The 27,069-nt window shown below is 35.3% G+C and overlaps 4 protein-coding genes across 6 annotated transcripts; 3 read left to right on the top strand and 1 right to left on the bottom strand.

The window, feature by feature from the left end:
- The first annotated feature begins 4,758 nt into the window (after nt 1-4,758).
- Nucleotides 4,759-7,198, top strand: LOC18014261. Its single transcript, XM_006396790.2, has 3 exons — nt 4,759-5,629; nt 6,304-6,427; nt 6,549-7,198. The coding sequence occupies exons 1-3, from the start codon at nt 4,772-4,774 to the stop codon at nt 7,046-7,048; spliced, it is 1,482 nt and encodes a 493-aa protein (XP_006396853.1). The 5' UTR covers nt 4,759-4,771; the 3' UTR covers nt 7,049-7,198.
- Nucleotides 7,199-10,649: 3,451 nt separating this feature from the next.
- Nucleotides 10,650-13,697, top strand: LOC18014403. Its single transcript, XM_006396788.2, has 9 exons — nt 10,650-10,844; nt 11,237-11,388; nt 11,477-11,564; nt 11,786-12,206; nt 12,325-12,378; nt 12,513-12,610; nt 12,973-13,098; nt 13,178-13,267; nt 13,344-13,697. Exons 1-9 carry the CDS (start codon nt 10,797-10,799, stop codon nt 13,452-13,454), a joined length of 1,188 nt encoding a protein of 395 aa, XP_006396851.1. The 5' UTR covers nt 10,650-10,796; the 3' UTR covers nt 13,455-13,697.
- LOC18014260 lies at nt 13,692-19,914 on the bottom strand. Of its 2 annotated transcripts, XM_006396789.2 has the most exons (16): nt 19,569-19,914; nt 18,405-18,795; nt 18,086-18,311; nt 17,756-18,004; nt 17,548-17,663; nt 17,368-17,466; nt 17,162-17,249; nt 16,812-17,041; nt 16,539-16,723; nt 16,224-16,423; nt 15,642-15,974; nt 15,451-15,552; nt 14,961-15,258; nt 14,623-14,771; nt 14,259-14,543; nt 13,910-14,098 (listed from the first exon to the last, which is right to left on the bottom strand). In XM_006396789.2, the coding sequence occupies exons 2-16, from the start codon at nt 18,695-18,697 to the stop codon at nt 13,910-13,912; spliced, it is 3,042 nt and encodes a 1,013-aa protein (XP_006396852.1). In that variant the 5' UTR covers nt 18,698-18,795; nt 19,569-19,914. The 2 variants fall into 2 exon arrangements, with proteins under 2 accessions (XP_024009829.1, XP_006396852.1); XM_024154061.1 differs by lacking the exon at nt 19,569-19,914 and having other exon boundaries at nt 13,692-14,098; nt 18,405-18,697.
- A 3,250-nt stretch (nt 19,915-23,164) lies between these two features.
- On the top strand, nt 23,165-26,266 carry LOC18014259 (SPX domain-containing membrane protein At4g11810). Of its 2 annotated transcripts, XM_024154313.1 has the most exons (10): nt 23,165-23,280; nt 23,701-23,746; nt 23,985-24,030; nt 24,269-24,314; nt 24,637-24,692; nt 24,788-24,908; nt 24,985-25,296; nt 25,370-25,474; nt 25,577-26,040; nt 26,171-26,266. In XM_024154313.1, exons 5-10 carry the CDS (start codon nt 24,640-24,642, stop codon nt 26,178-26,180), a joined length of 1,065 nt encoding a protein of 354 aa, XP_024010081.1. In that variant the 5' UTR covers nt 23,165-23,280; nt 23,701-23,746; nt 23,985-24,030; nt 24,269-24,314; nt 24,637-24,639; the 3' UTR covers nt 26,181-26,266. The 2 variants fall into 2 exon arrangements, with proteins under 2 accessions (XP_024010081.1, XP_024010082.1); XM_024154314.1 differs by lacking the exons at nt 23,165-23,280; nt 23,985-24,030 and having other exon boundaries at nt 23,733-23,746.
- Nucleotides 26,267-27,069: the final 803 nt, after the last annotated feature.

The raw sequence follows: 27,069 nt of genomic DNA, 5'->3' as shown, positions 1-27,069 counted from the left end.
TCATCGGAGGAGAACAATCATCGAAGGAGGAGGAATTGGTTTCGTCGAAGAATGAGAATGAGAAAGAAGGAAAATTTCATTCTTTCTTTTAAGCCAATGAAACCGTGCCACGTTGCAATAAGAAACGTTTTCCATTGACCCCAAATAAGAAACAGATTTTCCTTCTTTTCTGTGTTTTTGTTTTTTTTTTCAAAAATTACATAAGAAACGCGTGTAGTTACCGCGATATTGATGCTCTAAGGAGTCTTGTTGACTTGACCACTTTCACGGTGGTTTTGGAGATGAAAATTTTAACTCGTAGTTAACATACCTAGATTTTTTAACACTAATACAAATTATGATAACATATTAGAAGAATAATAAATTTATTATACTAATTAAAGGGTGATTTGCATCAATATTATGTTGGAGATAACAAATTAGGAGAATAGCATAAAAAGACGGTCAATTCACTAAATAGTACAAATCAACACAAAAAATAGGTGGAAAAGACTCTCAAGCCCTTTCTCCTTTCTCTAAAAAAATGTTTTTTCCTGACACGAAAAGGACGTCTCTTTTTTGTAAAGTTGAAGACGCTACCATCAACTTTAAAACGGTAGCATTGACTACTTTTAGGCATCGATTGAAGTGTATGCGATTATGATTAAAATATAATCCAAGAGAAAAAAACTAAAGAAAAAAGCTCGAGAATCGTCTATTACTGAGTTCAATATCCTTTACAATAGTCAATTATGGTTAAAACATAGTCAACTACATACTAAATTGAGAAACTGTAATATTTTTAAAAATATGTAGACATAATGTACTACAATAAGAGACATACATGTCTTACATAAATAGACGATTATTAAAAGTTGATTATGTACATGTTCTTTAGCTACTTCATAATTGGGATTGGGGAGACCAGCATTCATATCAGTAACCCGAACGATAAAAAAAATGGGAAGCATAAGCAAATACAAATATTAATTAGATAGATAATTATTAATAGATGGATACAAACCTGTTTTTTGTCTATCTCGGAATTTGGGGCTGAGATGTCAGCATTATCCTCAGTTGCCTGAACAGACACAATAAAATAGAAAACATAGTCGAGTACATATATCAACTACATAAACAACTATTAATAGCTAAATACGAACCTGTATTTTATCAATCTTGGAATTCGGATCTGGGATGTCTGCATTTTTTAGGGTGGGTCAAACAGTAACACAAGATAAGTAAAAATAATCGAGTATAAAATAGACGGCTACTAATAGGTGAATACGAACTTGATCTTTGGCGGGCTCGACATTGGGATCTGGGAGGTCTGAAATCTCCTCGGTTGCGCGAACATTAACACATCACCCATGAAATAAATTGGTTATATGGTAGATGTCTACTAGTAGATGGATATAAATCTTGAACTTTGCGGACTCCAAATTTGAATCTGGGAGGTTTGCAATATCCTCGGTAACCTGTAAAGTAATCCGACATGAATAAAAATATACGATTACAACATATTTGATTTTAATTATACGAATACGAACTTGATCAAAGGAGAAACCGCTATGTTAGTGTTTCTGAAGGAGGCTAGTGTGAACAGTAGACTAGGGTATTTTTGACTTTCTGAGTAGGGGTATATCTGAATGGTAATTCCAAGTAGTCAGTTACACAAAATACCGACTACAATTGAAAATTAAATTGAAACATAATCCATAGATAAATAGTTGACTACAAATTCAAAAACAAAATATTCATAATTAAATATTAGTTGACTGCAAAATATGTAAAATGTTCATAATTATAATGGAAAACATAGACATATACCCATATGTAGTCTACTAAAATTAGTGACAACAACTAAATTTAAAAGAACTGGTTTAGCATTTTTTTCCTGATAATTAAGGCCAATAACATTCCTTGCAGTAGCGTACTGAGTGAACAAGTAGCAATGCTCACAGCAGTTCAAGTGGTGTTTCCAACCGCATTTGGGTAAATCAGTCAAAATCTGTGGCATATACATAGATAAATAGTTGGTTACAAATTCAAAAACGAAATGTTCATAATTAAATAGTAGTTAACTGCAAATATATAAAAGGTTCATAATTATAATGGAAAATATAGACATCTACCCATAGGTAGTCTACTAAAACAAGAGACAACAACTAAATTTGAAAAAACTGGTTTAACATGCTTTTTCCTGATAACTAAGGTGCAATAACATTCCTCGCAGTAGCGTACTGAGTGAACAGGTAACAATGCTCACAACAGTTCAAGTGGTGTTTCCAACCGCATTTGGATAAATCAGTCAAAATATGTGGCATATATGCCCAGCCATCAATCACCATTAAGGTAATTGTATGCATGATCTCCCTAGCCTTAGATGAACAGCCAAAAGAAACAGCATCTGCCGCAGATTCTCTCCTCAGCCTTACAAAGACATCGAGCAATACATCCCAAATCTAGAGAAACACATTATTTGCTGAGATGCTGAGATATTCAGAAGTGGATATGTCTTTAGTTAGTGGAAGGTTGTCCATTCTGATAAATAAATATAAAGTAGACAATTATTAGTAAAAGGTTATCCATTATAATAAATAAATAGAAAGTAGATTACTATTAGTAGACAATAAATGACATATGATTTGCTTCTTGGTTTTGCTATTGTAGTTGATTAGCAATATTAACATAAAATGGACGGATATGACACTACTTTGTAATGGATGGATATGAAAAAAATGCATATTTGACACTACTATTTGATTGTAGTTGACCATAATATATTTGAAAGCGTAAATCTGAGAAAACATATTTGTACATCAGAACTAAGCGACTTGAACAAAGATAATGTAAAAAACTATTAATAGAATACTACTAACATCTAAATTGATCACAATATATTTAGAAGCAAATGATTCACCGAGACACAGAGAGGTTCAGTAGGGGATGCGTCTGTTGCCAGAGGAATGTTGGCCATTTAAAAACTGAACGAAAGGTAGACAATTATTAATAGACAAATAATTACACAGAAATCTGTTTTTAATGAATGCAAATCATTCAATCCAGAGATGTTCAGCAGTGTAAAAGTCGGAAATTATGAAATAAGTGTAGATTGGAAAGTAATATTGTAATAATTGTAGGTTTGAACTACAATATAGATCTAGTATTTTTCATTAATGCAAATAACTCCACCCAGAGTTTTTAGAAGAATGAAGTCTCCAGATATTAACAAGCTATGAGAAAAATCAAAACAAAAACAAAAAGTGTCAAACATACCTGGTGAAAATGAGGTTGCGGTGGAAACGAAAAACAGAGATAGAGTGATGACGGAAAAGGGAGAGAATTTAACGGTGGTGAAAAGACCAGAAACTGCAGCGAGGGATTTAGACTGGAGGATTTGAAAATGACGATCTTGGGAGAAAAAAAAGAGAAAGAAATATGAAATATTTGGTTTGAATTTGAAATATGAAGAAAGAAAAATTAAACAAAAAATAAATAAATTGTGTCAGACCAGAAAATTTTATATTGCTATGATGTAAACTTTATGTCATAAGATTGGGTAATTGGCGGTGTGTAGTGTATTTGCACAAAAGTAAAAAAAATGTTTTTTATTCTTGCAAATTGTTTTTTGCAGACTATTATTCATTATAATTTCTCTTAATTAAATTTAGACTAAATTTGTAAAATTAAAAAAAAAAAAAAACATGCAATTTTTTATCATACTTGAGTTGAGTTGAGTTTAAAAAGAAAAACCGAAGTGTATTTGAACTGAGTTATACCCAGATTATGTTGGGCTGGGCTAAATTATTTGAAAACGATTTTGATATAAAACCGGAGATCATATAATTGAATCAAACCAAATTTGATTATGCAAGATAAACATCACACATTCACACCACAAAAAAGTAGTGTTGATTTATGTATAAACACAACAACAACAAAAATGATAAAGAACCAAAAAGAACTGGTTTATGCATCCATGGACATAACAAAAAATATTAGTTAACGAACCAAAGATTCGAAAAGTCCGTGTTTAAAAGATAAATATTACGTTGGTTTATGCATATATATGCTCATAACCAAAAAAATTGACTTAGAGGTAGTCTGGTTCAATATCAGCTTAGATATCCAAGACTAGAATTTGGTCCAGTGGAGTATCTTAGAGGTAGACAAATTCATCCAAAAAAAAACTTTGTCTACCAAGATACAATTTCCTTTGCAAAAGACTAAGAACTACACAACTAACTACATAACTAACTACTAGATACAAAATTTGTTTATGAAAAAATCAGAACTTTTTTTAAAGTTTCCAACTTTCGATGTAATAGTTGGAATCTGCTAATAAAGATCTGGAAATTACACTAATGAAATAAAAACAAAATGTAAATGAGTAATATAAAAAGTGTAAGAGGAAAGGACGTAGAGGATCGAATATGGACGTGCACACGTGAGAGGCAAAAACTGTATTTTAGCCGCAAGAATCTCGTCTCCTGTTTTATTACAAGGTCAACTTCTGGTCTCTCTCCCTCTCTCTTTAACTTCTAAATCTACCTTATTAATTATAATAATCTACTTATTTAGTAGATTCTGATTTCAAATCTACACCAATAAATAATTCAACCAACGTAACTTCAAATTCAAATTAATAAAAAAAAAATTAAAAACCTCGGTTTTATGATCACACACCTCACATAGAAGCTTCTTTCTTCTTCTTCACTATATATCTTCTTAACTGTTTGTCAAACTCATCACTTGAATAAAAAGAAGAAAAAAAAAACAAAATCTCAAAATGGCGTCGATCACCTGTTCATCTGATCAACGTCTTTCAACAAGCAAAAGACGTTTAAAGCCGTTGATGTTAAGAGATTACTTACTTGATGATCTCAGCTCTTGTTCATCCAACGGCTTCAAATCATTCCCACGTCGTCAAACTCATCCTTCTTCTTCTTCATCATCATCCACCGTTCGTCGACTCCTTGACGCTGAGATCAAACGGTCAGGATTGATCCATCATCACAAACCACGTCTCACCAGAAGAACACGTACAACCTGCGGAACGGCTATTAGTCACGCCGTTCACAAAGCTTCCACGGCGTTTCTTAACGCCGTTAAATTGTTACCGTTTCCTTCCACCGTCATCTCACGGAAAGGAGGAGATGATCAGAAACAAGGCGTTTTCTCTAGAAGCTTCTCTAAACGGCTTTTAAGCAAAAGCTTCTGGAGAAAACCGGCGAGTCAATCTCGCCGTGAAGTAACTGTCGTTGAAGGAGACGGAGAGATCCAATGGTGGAGATCCGCCGCGTTTTTCCCGGACGAAGATTGTTCGTCCGATCTGATTTCTCAAATCTCAACCGTTGACAAAGCAACATTCTCAATCTCTCCAGCTGCTCCGATCACGACGGTTGAATTTATCTCCGGTGACTCGTCGAGTTCCGGTAGCGAGTTTTTCACGAACTCGTCGTCGTCGTCGTCGGAGATAGTACAGTCTTCTTCTTCATCGTTCTCATCGACGTCGAGCGGTGAATCTGAACAAGTGTCGTCGAACGAAAACGACGCCGTGGAAGACGGGATTGAGAGCGGAGAGAGATTAAACGCACATGACTGTGACGGATCATCTGTCAACCGCAACAGCCTGTGTAACAGAAAGGTTAGTTAGTTAAAAGATCGTTTTCTTTCTTCTTTCTTCAGTGTACAACTGTACAGTGTGAATGCATTTGAATTTGATTTTGGTTTAATTAAATTAAAAAAAATTAGAGAAAAGAGGTTGAAACTTGTCGGGGAACGCGTGCGAGTCACGTGTGGTGTAAGATTTAGATTTAGCGATGGAATCGAGGGCTGAGATTTCTTTCTTCCACGTAGCTTCTAATGCGGATTATACGGCACATGATCCCGCGAGAGTATTTTTTTATGTTTCATGGTACTTCACGTACACAATTATTTACACATTTCATGAAAAATTTATATTTCTTTAGTTAGATACGCATATCTTCACACATTTACAATACTGGTACTAGCTAGTAATACTATAAAATTCAAGAATTTAATTGCATAAACTAACTAACGAAATATTTGAAGACTTATACTTGGATTTGAATATATAATATACTTTTAGAATAATAATTGAATGGGGCAGAGACAGATAGGTAGAGATATGATGTTGTCGTGGGGTGGATTGACTTTTGTCAACTATCAATGTCACTATGATTTATACTCATATCATTATTTTTGTTTTTGTTGAGACTAGTTTTAGTTTAGTTATTCTTTTGTACTGTTGTGTGATTAGATGTGAATCCGGAATTGATTATGATTGCCATTTGTTAGGAATGTGTGAACGAAGAAAAGGAACAACTTAGTCCAGTATCAATCTTGGAGTGCCCTTTTGAAGACGATGAAGATGATGACGATGAAGAAGACAATGAAATCATTCCTATTTCACACCAAAATGGTAATTTTTTAAAACATTAATAGACTACATCCATCAACATTTAATAAGTTGATATACGTTACAAGAAAAATGTAATTTTGTATATCCAAACAACGTGAATTATAAGCCATCTCTTTTGCAGATACATATGAGAAAATTGCAAGAAAAAGTAGGAGATTAAATGGTTTGGTACGGATTGAGCCACTAGACTTGGAGAAACGCATAGAGAATTATGATGAAGAGAGACAAGAAGAGTACTCATATCACACGTTAGAAACCGAAGAGGATGAATCAGAAAACCGAGCAAACCGCTTGTTTGCTCTTGTGAAGTCAAGAATCGGCGAAACAAACAACATACTGGCTTCTAAAGTAGCTGATAATCTATTGTTAGATTATCTTCAAGAAGAAAATGTTGGATCAAAAGAGGAAGCATTAATGGTGAAGAAAGTAGAAGATTGGGTGATGGATAGACAAGACGAGATCTTTATGAGCTGGGAAGTGAGAGAGAAGAGAGAGGTTTATGTGAAAGAAATGAAATGGGGTTGCATTAATGGAGATGGGAGAGAAAATGTGGTTGAAGATTTGGCTAATGGTTTCTTCACTTCCTTGGTGGATGAATTTATCTTCGACTTAGCTTCTTAATGATATTTATAGTTTTTTTGTTTTGGTTGGGAGTTAAGATTTTGACATTGTGTTATAAAGGTTAGATTTCACGATGTATTAGATATATGTTATCTCGAATAAAACTTTATGTAGTTTGACATAAAAGGGGAATGATTCGTATTAAAATTATGTAGGCCATGTTCATTCCCCAATTTTTAGAGTCTAGATTAGAGTTAGAGTCCATAGTCATTAATCATGATGTATTGTTTTCTTCTTATATGAACTCTGGGTTAGTTTGTTTTTTAAATTCGAAATCAACTTCAAGAATCATTAAGACCATCCACAACGCAGTATCAACCGAGTTCATCAGCGGAGCTCAACGTAATGTTTTTGATTTGTTTTAATCATTTTGGCCCACATACTCGTTGATACAATCTCAAAGAGATGAGCCGGACGAACCTGTATCGTCGAGATTCAACAGTACGTGGCACGCGTATTGGCTGTTGGAGAGAGTTAATTTTTTATTATGGGAAGCAATTTTTCTGCTTTAGTTTTATCACCAAAAATATTATTAAAAAATTCTGATGAACTCCAAAATGAGTATCAGGGTTGTGGATGGTCTAATTTTGTACGTTAAAGAGTATGAGCAGTACATATACTCTTTGAATCATAGTGAGGACTATTCATTCAAGAAAACAAATCAAAAGTTCAGAGTCCTAACTCCTAGCTCATCATCCATTCAAAAAAACAACTAGAACATATTGTAAGTGTTTCATGATCATATGCCCATTTACTATTTAGTGATAATAAGCCCAATTTACTACGTAGTGATTATAAGCCCAATTTGCTACTCAGTGATATTACAAGAGCTTTGATGAAGAGAAGTATATGTATGTTACTATGTTTTGTGGAAGTGAGTCGAGTGATACCACACACACACATGCGACACTGTTCTCATTGATTCCAACAAAACAGTAGTCAGAATGTTATGATTTTGATTTGATGATTTTGATTTGATAAGCAGAGAAAATCACCTTCAATAACTAAACATGTTGCACGTCTACTAAAGTGCTTCTGGTCAGAGAAGTCAACGTCAATGTTGACTCTATAATTTAGCAAATATGGCATGATTTGAAATCATCCCGAATATTTTTTTGGCTTATTCCCGATGGTATTAAGATTAGATTTTCCACTATTGTACTTTTACTAGGGATTAGGTCTTTCATCCGCCTACGCGCGGATACGTGTTTATTAATTTTATACTTTAATTAAAATATTTTAAATTTATTAAAGTACAATATTAAAAGAGTTATATATTTTTATTTTTTTTACTTTACTATTTTAGTTTATGAAAAAAAATTCTCATAATAATTAAAATATAGTTTTTAAATTAGTTATTATTGAAACATATTTGAAAGTTTTGTGTCAACATTCCTATTTGTATAGAGATTGTAATTTTTTTAATCGGGTAATCTGCTTTGCTATTTTCAGTCACTGCAGCTGCATAGTTTGTTTATAAATGATAGAAGACCGTCTTAGAATTGTCACACACTTGGCTCAGTGGAGGTTGTTAGACCTTGGATCCAGATCGGTTCGGTGAAAGAGATGCTAAGGCGTGAGCGAGAGCTCGAAAATCCTTAGGCCCAAATCCAAAGAAGAGGTTGGAAACGAGGGGATGGACAAAGTTGATTAAAGAATTGCGATACCAGATGTTAGGGTGTGAGATAAGTCCCGAAATTCCCTAAGCCCCAAATACGACTACAACTCTCTCTCTCACTTTGGAATCGAAGGCTGCGTCAAGCAGGGTGAAACTACTTGATATACCGAAAATCGATCAATGACTCACCACCAAAACGGTCATGACTTTGTGAACGGGTGTTAGGTCGTCAGCTCGGCCTTGGCTTCTTAGCTCGGTGAGAACTTGTTGGATTGCTCCCGTAAGCTTCTTGGTACGCGACCTGGTCATCGGTCCAGTTGGTATGGTCAGGACGTCGTTCAGGTCGGCTCCTTGTTCTTGTGCCCCGTCTTGAACCTCGACTTCGCTTAGGTCGGCCATTTGGTCCTACGTTCCGGTCTGAACCGCGGTTCGCACCTCGTCCCTTGTTCCCTCCGGTTCCATGATTCTATCATCCCCCCCCCTCTCGAAAAGGACTTGTCCTCAAGTCAGCTTCATCTGCGTGAAATGGAATGATATCACCAATGTTGAAACTTGAACTGACTGAGTACTTACCTCGGAGATCGATCTTGTAAGAATTGTCGTTGATCCGCTCTAGGATAGTGAATGGTCCGTCCACTCTCGGCTTCAAGTTAGACTTCCTTTCTTCCGGAAACCTCTCTTTCCTTAGGTAGATCCACACTTAGTCTCTGGGCTCGAACATCTTTTTGGTCTTTCCTTTGTTGGCGTACTTCTGGAATTGCTCTGTTTTTCTTTCGATGTTTTGCCTTGCTTTTTCGTGCATCTTCTTCACCAGATCGACTTTCTTTTTCCCATCCATGTTTTCACGCTCATTCATTGGTAAAGGGGTTAGATCCAAAGGTGTAAGAGGATTAAAACCATAAACTAACTGAAATGGTGAAAATAAAGTGGTAGAATGAACAGCTCGGTTATAAGCGAACTCAACGTGAGGTAAACACCAATGCCACTACTACAGATCCAAAGCAGAGGATCGAACCAAGTGAGGTATATCGTATACACACTGAACCAAGCAATTCAAAATGAGTAAAAATGGTAATTTGCTATGCGAATTAAGTTCATAAATACATTTGTTGCTCTCTGCAAAATGCCAGAATAATACCGTAGGAGTATCTCTTGATGGTCAAGCTGAACCTCACATAGCTGAAAAGAAATCAGAAACATGCTAAGGTTATATGAAACAGTAACACGACCAGCTCGAGGTGTTAACATCTGCACTGAAGTATAGAGCTCCTTCCATATGTTATAGTGTATTTGAAAGTTAAAATGAAAATATCATGAGTGCAAAAATACTTACATTAACCTTCATATAGAAATTGTACACTCGTTAGGTTTAAAATACATGACTTTTAGCAATGCTGTTCACCTGTATCAAGGATATGAACATCGGACATATTATAGTCATGTCCATCTTCACCACCTATAACAACAAATTCTTCTTCCACAATGAGCAGGTATGGCTATTTCTCGGAAATGGAGGATTGATGCCTGAATTGATAGTCTCCATTAAGATGAAGACGGAATGGGTTGGCAGTTTAATTCGAAAATTTGAAAGGTGAATCGAGAGAGAAAGAAGAAGATGATGGGGGAAACGGCAAGGAATCGTGAGGAAGATGAGGCGTCTTTGTGTTTCGTCAAATTTTAGAGACCGGAAATTCTTAGGGTACTGGGCTTTCGTGAGAAATTTTGGGTCTTTTGGAAAATTAGAAAATTTGAGGTATATTTGGGCTTGTTGGCTCTTTTAACAATCCGATGATGATGTGGAAAAAAAGGTGTTACGTGACAGGCCGTGAAGATTTCTCCAAAAGCTGATGTGGACACCTCTAAGAGCTTCAAACTGCTACTTTTTTTTATTAGAGTAGATTTTATTTTTATTTTAAAGAAGCATACAATTTCATGGAAAAAAAGGGCATCTTAAAAAGAGCATCTTTTTCTTCTACTCTTTTTAAAGTTTTCATTATTATTTTTTAATGTTTTTTTTTTGAAGAAAGCCACAATAAACCCTAAATCAAATTTCCCCCTTTGAGCAGCTGCCTCTTCTTCATTTTTTGTTTTCCGATTCCCCTTCCGCCGAGTAAAAGCCGCGACTGAATCATGAGGGGATTAAAACGCGCCGCCGTTTCCGAAGATAATGAATCTTCCGTGAGTTTTTTTTTGCGTGTTTCTATTGTGTGCGTGATTTTTAACGTACTTGGTTTAGATCACGGTTTTGTCGATTGAATCTCGTCGAGGATTACGAATTGAGTGGATTCTCTGTTTCGTGGGTATCTAAAAAAAATTGGCACTTTTGATATTTCTTTGGTGGGTAATTGATAATTAGTGACGTTCTAGCTATAGTATCATTGGATTTTGAAAAAAGTCGGGATTTTTTTGATGGGCATTGTATTTTGTTCAAGCAGTAGCTTTAGTATTTTTAAATGTTGAGTGTTTAAGTTTTCATGAATTGAATTTGTGGCCTCATATTCGTTGTCAAATCTACTGGAGCTGCTTTTGTGTTGCTTTGCTTGGAGTTAATTTTGAAAGGGAATTTGCAGTTCAAGAATGCAAAACCAGTGGAAGGAAACTTATTTGGTACCCTCAATGTGGCACCGATGCAGCAGAGTCCATTAACGTCGGTATCATTGGATAAACAGAGGGCTGAGTTAGCAAGGAAGCATGTGAGAGCTCTTAATAACCAATTTGTAAGGTGAATAGTTGTTTTCTGTACTTGCTAAGCCTTCTGTATAGTTTATGATTCAATAAAGAGATTGCTTATGCTTCAATGTAAAAAACAGTTGGGTGCAAATACAGCTGAAGAATCATCCTGATGAACTCTGGGAAGATGGGATGAATAACTACATTAACCATGCTTCAAACATTATGGTAAATTCTCAAAATGAAAAATTATCTTCGGTTAGGATGGTTTTGTCCATTGATCGACTCATCAAAAATGCTAATTTTCTGTTATGTCTTCAGTATGGATGTCCATCTATATTGAAAAGATAAAGTAGCTAGCTCCTAGAATCTCTTGCTTCTTTTGTGATAAACACTTTCTTTAGTTCACTAGCTCATCAGCTTTCTACTTCATGTCGGTTCACGTGCAGGAAAAGTTTAGGGATGTGGTCAACTGGTTAAAAGAAAATAAGGGAAAGGGAGAGAATGTATCCCCTGAATCTCGTGGAGCAGAGAAGAAGTTAGTGGCTGAAGTCAAGAATAGCGACGTTAAACCAGTTTCAAATAACAGCCTGTTTGGCTCAAACAATCAACCTGGGCTCTTCTCAAACAATCAATCTTCCAATTTTTCCAGTAGTCAGTCTGGTTCGTTTTCAAGCCAGCCTGGAGTATTATCCAGCAGTCCATTTGGTTTAACATCCAATAGCCAAACTGGATCTTTTAGCAGTGGCCAGTTTGGTTTGACCAAAAGCAGCCAACCCAGCCTATTTTCCAGCAGTCAAGCAGGAGGAATCTCTAATAGCCAAACTTCTTTCTCACTTTCTAATAATCAGAACCCTTTTTCATCTGGAGGTATCTACTTTACCATTAGCAGAATGCAATTATTGGAGTTGTCAATGATCAGCTTTGCATTTTTAGACAAAAGTATATTTGAGACCTAACCTCTACTCTCCTTGTTTGCTGATAATAGTAACTCCAGTGTCCATACCGGCAAAGCGGGATTCCCCAGATGATGCAGACGGAGGTGAGTTGATCAGTAGTCTGGTTTCTTCCTGTTTTGTTGCCCTTCTACTTTGAAAGTTTTGTTAGGAATTACCACTGCCAATTATTTAAGCCATTTTGTGCAAAGTTCTAAATCGGATTCTTTTGACTCTGCAGAAGATGAACAACCTCAACCAAGCAGTCCATCCGTCAAAAAGACCGAAGAGAAGGGTGTTACTGTGGTTCATGAAGTCAAATGCAAGCTTTATGTCAAGGTATATGTTATCTGTAAACTTTGATGTCACCTTTCTTCCGGATCTGCAATATTCCTCCCGTTTTTCTGAAGTATCAGCACTCGCTATATCCTCCAAATACTTTTTCTCTTGTTCATAAATATAACTTTAGTGATCTAATATGAATAACCACGACAAGGATATAGAGCATCACGTATGAAACCATTAGAATTGTTAGAGATGAAAATGTTTTTTTTAATCAATCTTCATCCTCAAAGTCATCTTAGGTATCATAGTGATAGTAAAAGAGTGTCTTCTCTCTCTACCTTAGTTACGTTGATATTCTGTTCTTGCTGATGACCGTAGTAACTTGTTGTAACCTTTGTATCAATGTTATTATGCAGTCAAATGATCCATCAGATAAAGGTACATGGAAAGATAAAGGAACTGGGAATCTTTCCATAAAATGCAAAGAAGGTGTCGACAAGGGAACAAAAGAATCAAAACCCACAATTCTTGTCCGAAACGATGTATGATTTCATTACACACTCACTTCACATCCAACTTGGTCAACAGATTCCCAACATTATAAACCATATTTCTTGCCAGGTCGGGAAACTGCTTCTGAATGCTCTACTGTACGCTGGAATTAAGACGAGCGCACAGAAGAACGCACTTGTTGCAATATTCCACTCTTCGGTAAGTAAAAACATATGAAGCTTTTTCTTTTTTCATGGTGGTTTGTAGTCTCTCTGATTTAATCTACATGCAACAGGAGGATTCCAACGAGAATGTAACTCCTAGAACCTTTCTGATAAGGACAAAGACGGCAGAGGCAAGAGATAAGTTAGCAACAGCCATCCAAGAATACGCACCTTCTTCATAAAATGCCCAAACCCAGCTGAGATCTTTACTGTACCATCTTTATAATCTTTAATTGAGCCATCCTCTCTATTTTTTGTTCCCTTGATTTGTAATATTAGGAAGGCTCTTAAGATTAATATAAGGCTTGATTAAGGGCATGAAACTGTTGTATGATTGAGTGAATGTGAGAGAAAGAAGGCCAAAGTTACTTTGTAGCTTATTAGAGAATGTTTTGCCATGTAACTTAAAAACCGAAAACAATAAAATCATTTCTTTTTCTATATATTCATCTGATTATAGTATACTATGATTAATACAACTGTACAGAATACTGGAATTTAGAACCTATCAAAAGGCATGTATTTTTCTTCAATCTTCCTTCATCTCAAACAAGAAGCAGAGAGGCTACATACGTTACATCCTAAATTTATACAAATGAGGGAAACAATAAAGGATCAGTGAAGAACTGATTCATATCTAACATTCTCCGTTTTGTTTCTGTGATCTATGAATAACGAAATAGTCCACTACTTTTACGGTAGTAACAGGGTCTTGTTGCGCTGTTGATGCACTCCATTTACTTGGAAACTTTCTCTTATAGCTCATCACCCCACTCTGCTTCGGCTCTGAATCCCAATCTTTGTCCAGATTCCAGTCTTTTGGCACCTAAACTCATATCACATACACACCTCTCGTTAAAGTTTTCTTAAACATGCATTTAACAACTAAGAAATCAACAAAACCAGTGACAGGGCCATATCTTTTGTAGCATCAGCATTATCAGTTTTGTGTTGTGACTAGAGTTTTCTCTTCTTCTTTTTTTTACCTTATCAACCGCGAGAGTGAATACTTCGATGTCTTTATTCTCTTTGATGTGGAAACGGGTGAAAGATTTGTAATTGGCAATGCGGAGTGAAGAAAAAGCTTCATCAAAGTGAATGTGGAGCCAGTTGATGCAGATATACAAGTAGCTTCCAAATACCATGGACACCACAGGAGTTGAGAAGACCCAGAAGTAAAGGAAGACAGAAGCATAATATATAACAGCTCCGCTTCTGGAGAGCGATTCCATGCCTTCTTTGCAAATGTTGGTCCGGGTAACCGCCATCACCTGATGTTAAAGCACACTCAGGTTTGGTTTGCAACTTCGATTTATCGAAAAAGACACAAAACACAGTGACAGTAATTACCTCGGGAACATCAAATGCTGACATAAGATACTTGATGCACGCGGGATAAAGACCAAACGTCCATTGCTCGATACGGGCTCGAAGGCCAGTAGGGTCGGGGAAATGCTCGCTTTCCACTGATTTGTACCACTGATACAATGAATGATACCCTGTGCGAACAAAAGTGTCAAGATTCAGTAAGTCACAAAATCAAATCAAGGCTAAAACACAGAAACTTTCACTGAGTCACGTATTATCCGTTGGCGTCAATGATGAGTCATGATACATGCTCAGTGTGCAATTAAAGGTTGCACCTTTGGCATGAAATCCAAACAACTATATATGGAATGGACACTGACCAGAATTTGCTAAGAGATTATGCTGAATACAGATTTCTATGCCCAGTTCCAACATCAACATGAGAATCAGAGCTGCCATCAGGTGAGCAGCAACATGAAGAACTCCTATTAACACCCTTTTCTTCCGAGATATTTTTGAGGGGACAAATATGATTGCAGTGATCAGCAACATCAGGACACCCGTAAAAGACACATAAGATTGTTCCATCACATACACAAAGGCGTTCCAAACTGTTCCTAAGAAACTCTCCAGGTGACCAGAAAACGAATCACCTCGTAAGATGTGGGCTAGCTTACACTGAAACCAATGAGGAACAAGCAGGAATGAGATACAGATTTTCTTGTGAGCAGTAAGCCTATAAGATAGTTCCGTATATGCAAACCTCGGATAAAAAAACCAGCTACATAATATAAACACCAGCTAAGCTTCCCTATCTATAAAATGGATGTTGTAAACTGTTTAAATAGGACAAGCTAGCTTAAAACGCACCTGCGGGAACAATGAAAAGACCAAGATAAAGTATATAATGCCACCAATGAAATCAAACTGCCAGTTCTTTTTCCGGAACTTCAGAATATTTCCTAAAGCAATCTGCAGACAACAGAAAACACCATATAACATCGGAATGCAAAGAAAGGAAGGCAAGTTAGCGATAAGAGACTGGAGAAAGAAATGTTTACCTTGCTTGAATCATCAAAAGAAGGGTAGGCAACTTTGCTTCCATAGGAAGCTCCATAGAATTTCGAAAATTTGCTGAACACATGGGTGGGATGCAGAAAAGCTCCTCCACATCCATTAACAAGAAGATGTTGGACATGGGCAGGTCCATCTGATTGAGTACATGAATGTCGCATATAATGATGCAAGTCCCCTGCCATTCTAAGTTTACATCTGTATTTCAAAACGTCACAAATGAGATGCCTCACGTTCTTCCCTGTATCGCTACTCCAGTACCAATCAAGAAGCCAGCTTGGTTCATGCGTGATAATGATCACTGCATCATCTTCCTTAACCTAAATGAGAAAAATATTATTTTACTTGAGCACTAAAATGTAACTTGAGTAATTTGAAAAAACGCAGAAAACAAGAGCATAGCCTAAACCACTTTTTAGGAGTACTTCAGATATTAAAGACACCGCAAATTTACTCCAGAGTAATATACTCTACGCTAAGTCGTTAACAAATGGTAGAACTCTGAGTACGTGATAAAACTTATTACATAGTGTCATCTCTAAACCGCGAAAAAATGATAAACAAATTACCTTCTCCTTCACCAATTCAGAAAAGAATTTGAACTGGTCGACATCAATATCACCATGAAGTGCAAGATCCAAACCAAACACCCACCATCCCTTAGGTAACTGCAGGGCAAAATAACTTTTCTTCTGGGGCATAAACCAGCCGCCTAACCAACTCTTATGGCATATATACCTCATGAAAGTATTGAGTCCGTCGAACCAGTCTACGAAATAATAAACAATAATTCTATCGTCAGAGGAAATGGCAGAAGAAACCAAAGTAAGCATGTGAAACAAAGTATTTCAAAGGTAAAAATGAAGGTGAGACCTAACACTCACCATGGTTTCCAGGGATGAGAAAACATTGAGGACCATCATAGTCCTTTAGATCTTTCACTCCCTCGGGTAATTCAGGCTTGTCAACAGCAATAGAGTCATTTTTATACCAATGGGGAGGCTGGAGCGCATACTCAAAAGGACAAAAGAGACGTTTCTCATATGTAAACGCTGATGGATTGGGGTAGCTGGGACATATCGTTGAAAGACATCCCCGGTTACATTTGGAACTGCCAAAATCTAGAAAATATGTATAAAACTACAGATAACACTTACGCAAGATCTCCTCCGATAAGCAGTACATTACCCCGTGGTAAAGGCCGAGCTTTACCATCCACCAAGACTTCAAGACTAGGCTGAGCAAGAAGTTTCGCAACAGCATATGATGAATTCCCACCATCACCAGTATCCGCCATGAAATCAAACCAAAATTTGTCCTTATTAGCAAGGTGATCATATAAAAGTTCTTCCCTCTTGGTTCCATCACAAGATGTGGTCATCGCAGCCTAAAGATTTTTTCAAAAAGGAAAGAAGCAAAAACATTAAAATGCAACTATCATAAATGTCTAGCCGCAGAAAGAGGAATGACCTGATCATGTCATCATATCTAAACTAAACAAGTATACCTGCAGCATCCGCATGTCAAAGCGGCCAACAAATACCGTCACTGATACGAGGAGGTCAAATACGGTTTTAAACAAATCAGCCGATGTTCTGAAATAGATAATTAGAGAAGTCAGCAGCTGATCAAGTGTCATGCTTTCATTGTGTACTCGCCTCAATAAAAACAACTGTAAGCAGAGAAGGGAAAAATTGGTTTGGCATTACGTACCCTGAATACCAAGGAACCATATCTAAAAAATTTGGTTTCATTTGCTCCTTCTTCAGCTTCTCATATTTGTCGACTGACAGAGGGTGTGTCAGAGCCCACCTAAACAGATTAACAAAAGTTTTAGATTAAACATTCCAATTGAGTGTAGAACCAAAGTTGTTCATGAAAGATGCAACTTACCCTGTTGATCTCTCCACTACATAATTAGCAATGTAAAGACCAATAAATGTGGCCCACAACGAGTATATGGGAGAAATTTCGTTAGATGAATCAGGACACGACCCATTGCAGGCAATCTGAAATTAACAAGGTAGGAAAAGGATAACAATCAAAGGGTGAACAATTAAATATATTCACAGCTCACTAGAACAGTTTAAAGAAGAGATACCTCTCCGTAGATAAACCATTTGGATAACAGTGGATAATCACTTGCAGATCCAACTGGAGCAAACCACGACGAGCACACTTGGTCTTTCAGCTCATTCATACGAATGAATTTTGCAAGCCAGGTATTGTGCCTATGTTCTCTTTTCCAGAACGAAAACCAGCTAGAATGCTGTCTTCCAAGAGGTTTTTGCCTCAGAATAGCTCGATTACCACAATGACTGTAAAAGATACAGCACGCCATGCTAAGAACCTGCACGGATGAGAGACATGAAGACAATATTTTAAGCAGATAAGAGGCTTTAATGTGAAAGACTGACGATGGTGAACTTACAGCACAGTTTTGAAGAATGGTTAAGATCTCTGGGCGTCTTCCAGCCACGCGAGAAACAAGACCAACATACCAAAGGCCAAGAAAAATGATGTGGAAAACAACAAGGAAGACAATGGATGATATGTAAATTGTCAAAAACAAGGACAAATTCATCCTCAAATCCAAACCCATTGACTGAAAATTAGGAAGATGATACAAAGCTGCAACTAAAATCCAGGCAATGTACCTGCCCTCAGACAAAAAATAAACAAAGAGCTAAGAACCTTTAAGAGATAATATTGATAAATATTTTTGGAAGGTACAGTGAACAGTTGCTTACCACCGACTGAAGTTTGAATAATTTGGTCTGATAGTCTTCCCAATAAATGGCGAAGAAAAGAAGTAGAAAAATCCGAGCAAGCATGCATACATGGACCACCACTTGACAGAGAACTTTTCTATGAGGGTGTGCATGTTATCGGACGAGATAAAGAATAGGCAACCGAAAAACACAGCAATGATAGCATGACGTGAATGCTCATGCGGATAAGGGTAAGTATGTGTTAGAATCGTTCTGACCCTCTCCATTTTGAGGGTATTTAATAAACGAGCAGAATGCTTGTCAGAGCCCATCGCATGTGGTTCCTATAAGTTTCCCTTTGCACTTGAATTTCTTGATGACAGTTCAACTCTTGACAGAGCCAAGAATGGTTAATGACAAAACCTTGTGCCTAATGAAACAAGCAAAACAGAAAGGCAAATTATATATTCAGCACAGTATGATCCACTAATGTAACAGTATCCATGAACTATGTTGATGCATCGTATGTGGAGAAATCAGCCAGAAGTTATAAAACTTCCAACTCCGAAACCCAATAACATCCTGAATTGCACAAGTGCCAAATAATACAACAAATGATAAATGACATCAAATTTCACTTCGAGGAGAAGCTGAACTGTTATGTGATACTAAGGAACCCTTGGATCCCCTAAATTCCAAAAAATCGTCACTGATATACAGTGATACTAGAACAAGTACGAGCCTTTGTAAACCACCCATCAAATAGAAACATACTAAGCAAACATCAAAAAGCAATTCAAAATCGTAAGCAAAAAAAAAGAACTCAATTTTCGTCGTAATTATTGTATGCCAGAGTAGATCATCAACACAAAAACACCTGAAGTTCCTTCATTTTATCTTATAGTACGTCGCAACTCAATTATATCATTAAAAGAAAAACACTTTCAGCTAAGAACATGAACCGAATAAGCAACTACTTGGCCCTTCCCCAAGTTCAAAATAGGCAACCCTGTGACTCTTTAAGTTAACACAATCCAGAAATGGGAACAAAAAAACATTAAACATCAGATGATCTTTAAACTCTGACCCATCGACAGAGAAACATTCGCAATAAATTGGAATTTGAAAGCAATCATGAACTGAGGTAACAAAGAAGCCTAAAAGACTTCTTTTTTATAAGCTATAATTCGAGAGAGACCATACCTGTAGAAGTGGAGAAAATTTGGGACCGAAACAGCAACGAATCAAAGGTGAATCTCGGTCTTAGAAAACCCTTTTCGAGCAGAATCAAATAAGCGAATATCTCCGATTGATTCAGTCAAAATCAATGTGGTGGTGCTTAGAGCTTACCCCCAAATACACAATAACCCTAATTTCTTTTAAAAAAAATGAATTTTACAATCAATGATCTGATGAGTCAAGCGTAGAACGAATCACGTGGCTATGGTTTTATAGTGCGTTCGTTGAAAAAGCAGAAATTTTTGTTTTTGTTTTCTTTTATTTCCTTTTCTGAGAGAGAAGAGGAAATATGAAAGAGGCGGTTACCAAATGATAGCCATTTTCGTCCGAGCTTTTTTTTTTATAAAAATAATACAATTAAATTAAAAAATTAGAGAGGATTGGAGGGAATCAACGAATAATTCCATTTCTTGCTACCTTCAAATGTCCGAATCTTTTCTGAGAAATTTCATTACAAACAATTTGCGTGTACATTTATTAGAACTTGTAATCGAAGTAATGTACTAATATTTTTTTAACAAAAAAATATTAAAAAAAACTGAATTAGTTTATTGAAGCAGATTATTTGAGTATTATTCTTAATGGATTTAAGGAAAATTTGATTATATAAAGTAAGAAATCTAAATTGATTGGTTAAGAATAAGATAGACAAAAAAATTAAAAAGAAAGCAAAGTTAGAAACAAAAAAAAAATGATGCATTGGGGAATTGAGAAAACAATTTTGGAATTTAAAAATGGTTTATGGACTCTTTATACTAGCTAATAGGTTTAACTGTAAATGCAAAACAGAAACACAAAAATACGTGAATATATTAGAAAGAAATGTAAAAACGGAACTCGTAATAAGTGAGTGCAGAGATAAACGTGTTAGGTGAAGAAATGCAAAATTTGATGGACTCAAACAAAACACATGCAATGTCTTTCGGGGCACATTAATTAAGCTCACCCCAACCACATAGAATTTTATTTGGATTTGGACTATTTCTCTCCTTTTTTTCAAATGTTAACATTGTTTTATGGTAAACGTCTACGTGCGACGATCCATGTGAATGTGATTGTGGACCAAAGAAGATAATGACAAACTTTTGTCTATGTACAACGATCCATGTGATTTGAAACTCGCAAATAGGATCTTTGGAAGAAAGATCCTTAGAAGCATGTTCAGAACAACTAACCCTCCTTAGAGCAACTAATCCGTGCTTATTCAGCTTGAACATATGTACGAATATTCACATCTTGTATAAAATTTATGTCTTGAAACAAAATTTTGTTTTCTTCTTTAAATATTTTCAAAACATAATTCTTACTTTGAATATCTAAATGGTGCTGTCTTTGGGAGCTGATCTTCTTTAGTTGCTCCACAAGTTGTCTATTTCCTTCTTCTAAAGTGTTGATAACAAGTGATTTTTTATCATCACTTTTTATTTTCAGCTTAGCTTTTCTCACTCCAATCAGTCGTTTAGATGCAGACCCACCAATAATGTCTTCTTCATCATCTAAATTCAAAGAAAATGAAGGCAAACCTGAAGATGCTTGTGTACCAAAGTCTGGGGTTGGATTTTCCGACTCCGAAGATGCATACCCAAAACCACATGGATTTGGTACGTTTCTAGCTGGAGTTTCACCATCTTTAAACTTCTCAAAATTCTTAATAATGCTCCACACATGATCAAATTTCCAACCTGCTTTGTATTTTGGATCTTCCTTTAACATTATTTTGGCTTGATTAAACTACACATAATTAAATAATTTATTAAAACTAATGTAAATGAATTAAGAAATCATATATTAATTATCACAAAAAATACTCACAGTGTCATCATTTGAGGCACCACTTGAACGTCGATTTTCACATTATCTGATGCATGCATGTAATTTTTTTGTTGCTTTTTCAATAACTTGAATTCGACATTGGATGGATTTCTTTGACCGTTCACTCCAAGATGCATCTTTTCCATTCTCGTAGCCTTCTACCACACGAGACCAAAAATGATCGGATGACTGATAAACACTCGTGATAGGATTTTGAGAAATTTCCATATAAATTTGACATAAAAATTTATCTTCTTCTTGAGTATATCCACAAGAACGTAAATGCATTTTTGTAAATAAAAGTGAGAAATGATATAGATGAATATGAAAATTATAGATTGTGGAATGTTGTGAATGAAAATAAAAACTCATGATCTTATTTATAGATGTTAGTAAAAATTGTCATATTTTTAAATTTTTTAAAAATGATCTGACAATATAATTGTAAAGTGTTTTAAAGATTCTCACGTTTCCTAACTTGAATTGACAATACAAGTGCAAAGTTAGTCAAAGAATCTTTTTTTTCTCAATTTATTATGACAGAAATGACAATACAATAGCATGGTTTGTTCTTATTTACATTATGTATTGACAATACAATAGCATGGTTTGTTTTTATTTACATTATGTATTGTAATTTTCTTTATGTAATAAAATTTTTAATTATATAAAATTTATAATTTGGTTGAATAATTATGTTACGTAAATAAATAGGTGAAAATTTATAAAATTGAAAAGTATAGGATTTTGTTAGCAATTAATAAAAAAATAGAGATAAAATATGTTTGGAATATTCTTTTTAAAGAAAAAAATGAAGAAAATTTGTTCCAATGGTTTCTTCATTTTTTCCTTCAAAAATAAAGAAACTTCATATTTGAAGGAAAAAATGAAGAAACCATTGGAGATGCTCTTAGAAGGTGGAGTAATATAGAATTGTAGATGAACAAAAACTTTTGAGACTAGTTAGTGAATCATAGATACTATTTTCTTCTATGCCATATTTGCTAATTAACCTCTAACATATATTCATTATATGGATGTTTCACTTCTAACACAGTAAATATTACCAATGGTTACTATTGTGTTCGACAATAATCAAATCATAATTCCCATCTCATTGATTCATAAAAGCTATAGTTAGCAGTTGATTTATATTGAAAATGACCTAATTCTTTTTGAAAGTTATCATATATATATATATATATATACAAATAATTCCAATTGGATACCAAAATGTAGGTAAAAAAGGTGTAACCTATCTCATTGAGCATATAAAGTACGGTCAACATTTAATTTGATTTATATTGAAAATGACATATTTTATAAAAAAAATTATTAAAAAGACAAACAGTAACAACTGGATATACCAAAACCTAGAAGGGAAAGAAAAAACAGTTATGGAATAACCAGAAGGGTACAATCTCCTATAAAGTATTTTTCCAAATTTCCTCTATATATAATTTGTGACTTATCTATGCTTTCTTACAAGGAAAATATAAAAGAGGGAAAAATATTTCAACTAAAAACTTTTTTTCCCCCATTTTAAAGAGGAAAGAAAAATAATATAAAAGAAAACGAATACCGACCAAAACATGAACCTCCTATCCGAGATTCCGAATCTATCTCTCTGTTATATAAATACCCAAAGCATATCAGAGATTCAGAGCCACTATCTAATTTTCCTCCGATTTTTTTTTTTATCTTTTTCTTTTTCATCTCATTTCTTTTTTTTCTTCTCCTTCCTAAATCCCATTTGAGTTAAGAAAAGTCCCGAAATTTCAGCGTTATTTAGGATTCAGCAACAGATAAAATCTGGAAATTTTGTTTTTCTCTCTATCTAGGCTTTGCGTATTCAACTTTTGAGGTACATTACTGTCTTGTTTTTTATTTTCTTATCTTAGACAAAAAGAGGAGTTTCCAGTGATTTTTTGAAGATTGTAATTTCGGAACTCGAATTCTTTGATGATTTGTTAAATTATTTTAGTTCCTGAATTTCAAGGTGATAATTTTTATTATTTTTTTCCCGTTTGTTTGGCGGAAAAAACGAGGGAAAGTTCATCGGTCATCAAGCGTTTTAATTTTTATTTTTGGATTCTTTTAATTTTTTTTGGAATCTGTTGGCTGAGAAAACTCTGGAAAATGCCAAGGAAAAAATGAATAAAATGCCAAGTAAATTGTTTTTAAAAGAGTCATTAGTTCACGTGTATGTATCTGATGATGTTGGAATTTATAATAATCATATAGCCGTTTCTTAAATGTTTATTAATTCCTCTGTCTTTCTCAGAATCTAAATTCACCGAACATAAGGATAAGAACGAGGACGATAAGAGGTAAGTACATTATGATTTTATTTATCATCACAACACTTTTTTGTCGTTAATTAATTTTTTTTTGGAATCTGTTGGCTGAGAAAACTCTGGAAAATGCCAAGGAAAAAATGAATAAAATGCCAAGTAAATTGTTTTTAAAAGAGTCATTAGTTCACGTGTATGTATCTGATGATGTTGGAATTTATAATAATCATATAGCCGTTTCTTAAATGTTTATTAATTCCTCTGTCTTTCTCAGAATCTAAATTCACCGAACATAAGGATAAGAACGAGGACGATAAGAGGTAAGTACATTATGATTTTATTTATCATCACAACACTTTTTTGTCGTTAATTAATTTTTTTTTGGAATCTGTTGGCTGAGAAAACTCTGGAAAATGCCAAGGAAAAAATGAATAAAATGCCAAGTAAATTGTTTTTAAAAGAGTCATTAGTTCACGTGTATGTATCTGATGATGTTGGAATTTATAATAATCATATAGCCGTTTCTTAAATGTTTATTAATTCCTCTGTCTTTCTCAGAATCTAAATTCACCGAACATAAGGATAAGAACGAGGACGATAAGAGGTAAGTACATTATTATTTTATTTATCATCACAACACTTTTTTGTCGTTAATTACAACACTTACATAATTAATCTTCTCAATATAGTAAATTTTTTAATTTTTTGCCTAATTTTCGCTTATTTCTCTGAATTAAATTTGACTCTAGTAGAATTTGAATTATAAAAGCAACCTAGTTGACCAAATAAACAATCAAGTTAATTAATAACGTTTGACTGAAATTTTTAAGTATACACATAAAATGGCTTTGTAGTGTATATATACTTGTAAAACTAGTTTTGTCTCATGTAATTAATCTTTGTTTCTGATTCTTGTTTTGTTGAAGAAAATGGTCGCCTTTGGAAAAAAGCTCAAGGAACGTAGCATTGAAGAATGGCAAGAGTATGTTTCTATATTCAAGATTTGGTTGATTTTGAAGTTTACGGCAATGTGATTTCATGTTTTAGTACTGTTTCTTTTGTTCGATTCCTCTGTAGATATTACATCAATTACAAATTGATGAAGAAGAAAGTGAAGCAATATGGTCGACAAATCGAAGTAGGAAGTCTAGATCGTCGTCATCTTCTTAAAGATTTCTCAAGGATGTTAGATCATCAGGTTTTTCCTTTTCCTTCAGAAAATTTCTCGTGTACGTATCAAACTCTTGTTAAAACCCGTTTTCGGTTGCATGCAGATCGAGAAAATAACTCTTTTTATGTTGGAGCAACAAGGTTTGCTTTCAAGTAGGTTACAGAAACTAAGAGAATGTCATGATGCACTTCAAGATGAGCCTGACATATCTCAGATACATAATCTAAGAGAGGCTTATAGATCTGTGGGACAAGATCTTCTCAAGCTTCTGTTTTTCATCGATATGAATGCTATTGGTATCCGTAAGATACTGAAGAAATTCGATAAAAGATTCGGTTATAGATTCACAAACTATTATGTCAAGACTCGCGCTGATCATCCTTACTCTCAACTCCAGCAAGTGTTTAGACATGTGGTAAGATTATTTGAAATCTCAAGCAGTCTAATCTACCACTATAGTTGAAGCTTAATGTTTCAAACTGTTATAGGGTCTTGGAGCTGTTGTTGGAGCCATATCGCGTAATCTTCACGAGCTTCAAAACAATCAAGGAAGCTACTTATCGATTTACGATCAGCCTGTTCTTCCTCTTCAGGTTTGTTTCTTGTGTGTGACATATATTGTAAATCCCCAAGCTTTGCCCATGCAAAACCTAAAATGGTTTAGTTTCATTGTTTTTTTTTTGTGTTTATTACAGGATCCTGTGGTGGATTCAATTAAGAATGCAGTGGACAGACTAACACATTCGACAAACTTCCTTAACTTCATGGCTCAACATGCTCTAATCATGCAAGACGAAGACCTACTAATCCCTCAAGACGAGGAAGCGGATCAAGAAGAAGGGAAATATCACTTCATGTCTCTCTTGTTAAACTTGGCCAACACATTTCTCTATATGGTCAATACATACATCATTGTTCCTACAGCAGATGATTACTCCATGAGCCTTGGAGCAGCAGCAACGGTTTGTGGTGTTGTGATCGGTGCAATGGCTGTAGCTCAGCTCTTCTCTTCGGTTTACTTCAGCGCCTGGTCCAATAAATCTTACTTCAAACCGCTTATATTCAGTAGCATTGTTCTTTTCTTTGGGAACCTGTTATATGCTTTAGCTTATGACTCCAATTCATTAGCACTTCTCTTGATTGGCCGGCTTTTCTGCGGGTAAGTATACTTTGTGTTATACATTATTTAGTTCCTAAGAGACATTAGCTTGATGATTATCATTAGCGAGAGCAGTGAAGAGACATAAGTGATTGTGTTCCATTGAACATTCGGATGCAAACCTCAGCAGGTTTTGTTAGCGCAAGTGCTTTAGGAATGGCGTGTGGTCCTGCTCTTGGCGGTTTATTGCAAACCAATTTCAAGATCTACAATCTTACCATTAACCAAGATACAGTACCCGGTTGGGTTATGACTATTGCTTGGCTTGTTTACTTAGTCTGGTTAGCTATTTTGTTTCGGGAACCAGCACGTGAACCTGAAGAGACAGAACAGGATGGTGATGCTGATCAAGATGGAAATATGGAGAAAGCTCTTCAAAATCCGCTTTTGCTTGCATCAGAAGAAACAGAACAAGATGATGAAGATGATGGTGATGGAAGTGAAGAATCTGCTGAAGATTCACGAAAACCCGCAAACTCCATTGTAGCTGCTTACAAACTACTCACTCCTTCAGTCAAGGTAAAGAAACAAAACCCATTTACTTGTCACAATTTTACTTGTTTTACGTATAACTCCCTGCATTAGTGTTTTCTTTTCATAGTTCTTACCCCATAGAAGTTAAGTCCATTGTACTTGAGATGTGGTCAAGAAATACCCATTCCAAGGGAATAAAATCTGCAGTAATTTCCAGTTCTGCACATTCCCATACTTCTAAGTTGTTTGTTGAAGAAAGTGGTCGCCTTTGGAAAAAAACTCAAGGAACGTAGCATTAAAGAATGGCAAGAGTATGTTTCTACATTCAAGATTTGGTTGATTTTGAAGTTTACGGCAATGTGATCCTCTGTAGATATTACATCAATTACAAATTAATGAAGAAGAAAGTGAAGCAATATGGTCGACAAATCGAAGTAGTAAGTCTAGATTGTCGCCATCTTCTTAAAGATTTCTCAAGGATGAGAAGTGGCATTATCAGCTAGAAGTAGCATCATCGGCTGGATGAGAAGTGGCATCATCGGCTGGATGAGAAGT

Source organism: Eutrema salsugineum, unplaced genomic scaffold, assembly GCF_000478725.1.
Source record: "Eutrema salsugineum unplaced genomic scaffold, Eutsalg1_0 scaffold_3, whole genome shotgun sequence".
Lineage (NCBI taxonomy): Eukaryota > Viridiplantae > Streptophyta > Magnoliopsida > Brassicales > Brassicaceae > Eutrema > Eutrema salsugineum.
The sequence above is the reverse complement of the archived record's forward strand: the minus strand, read 5'-3'. Positions and strand labels throughout refer to the sequence as shown.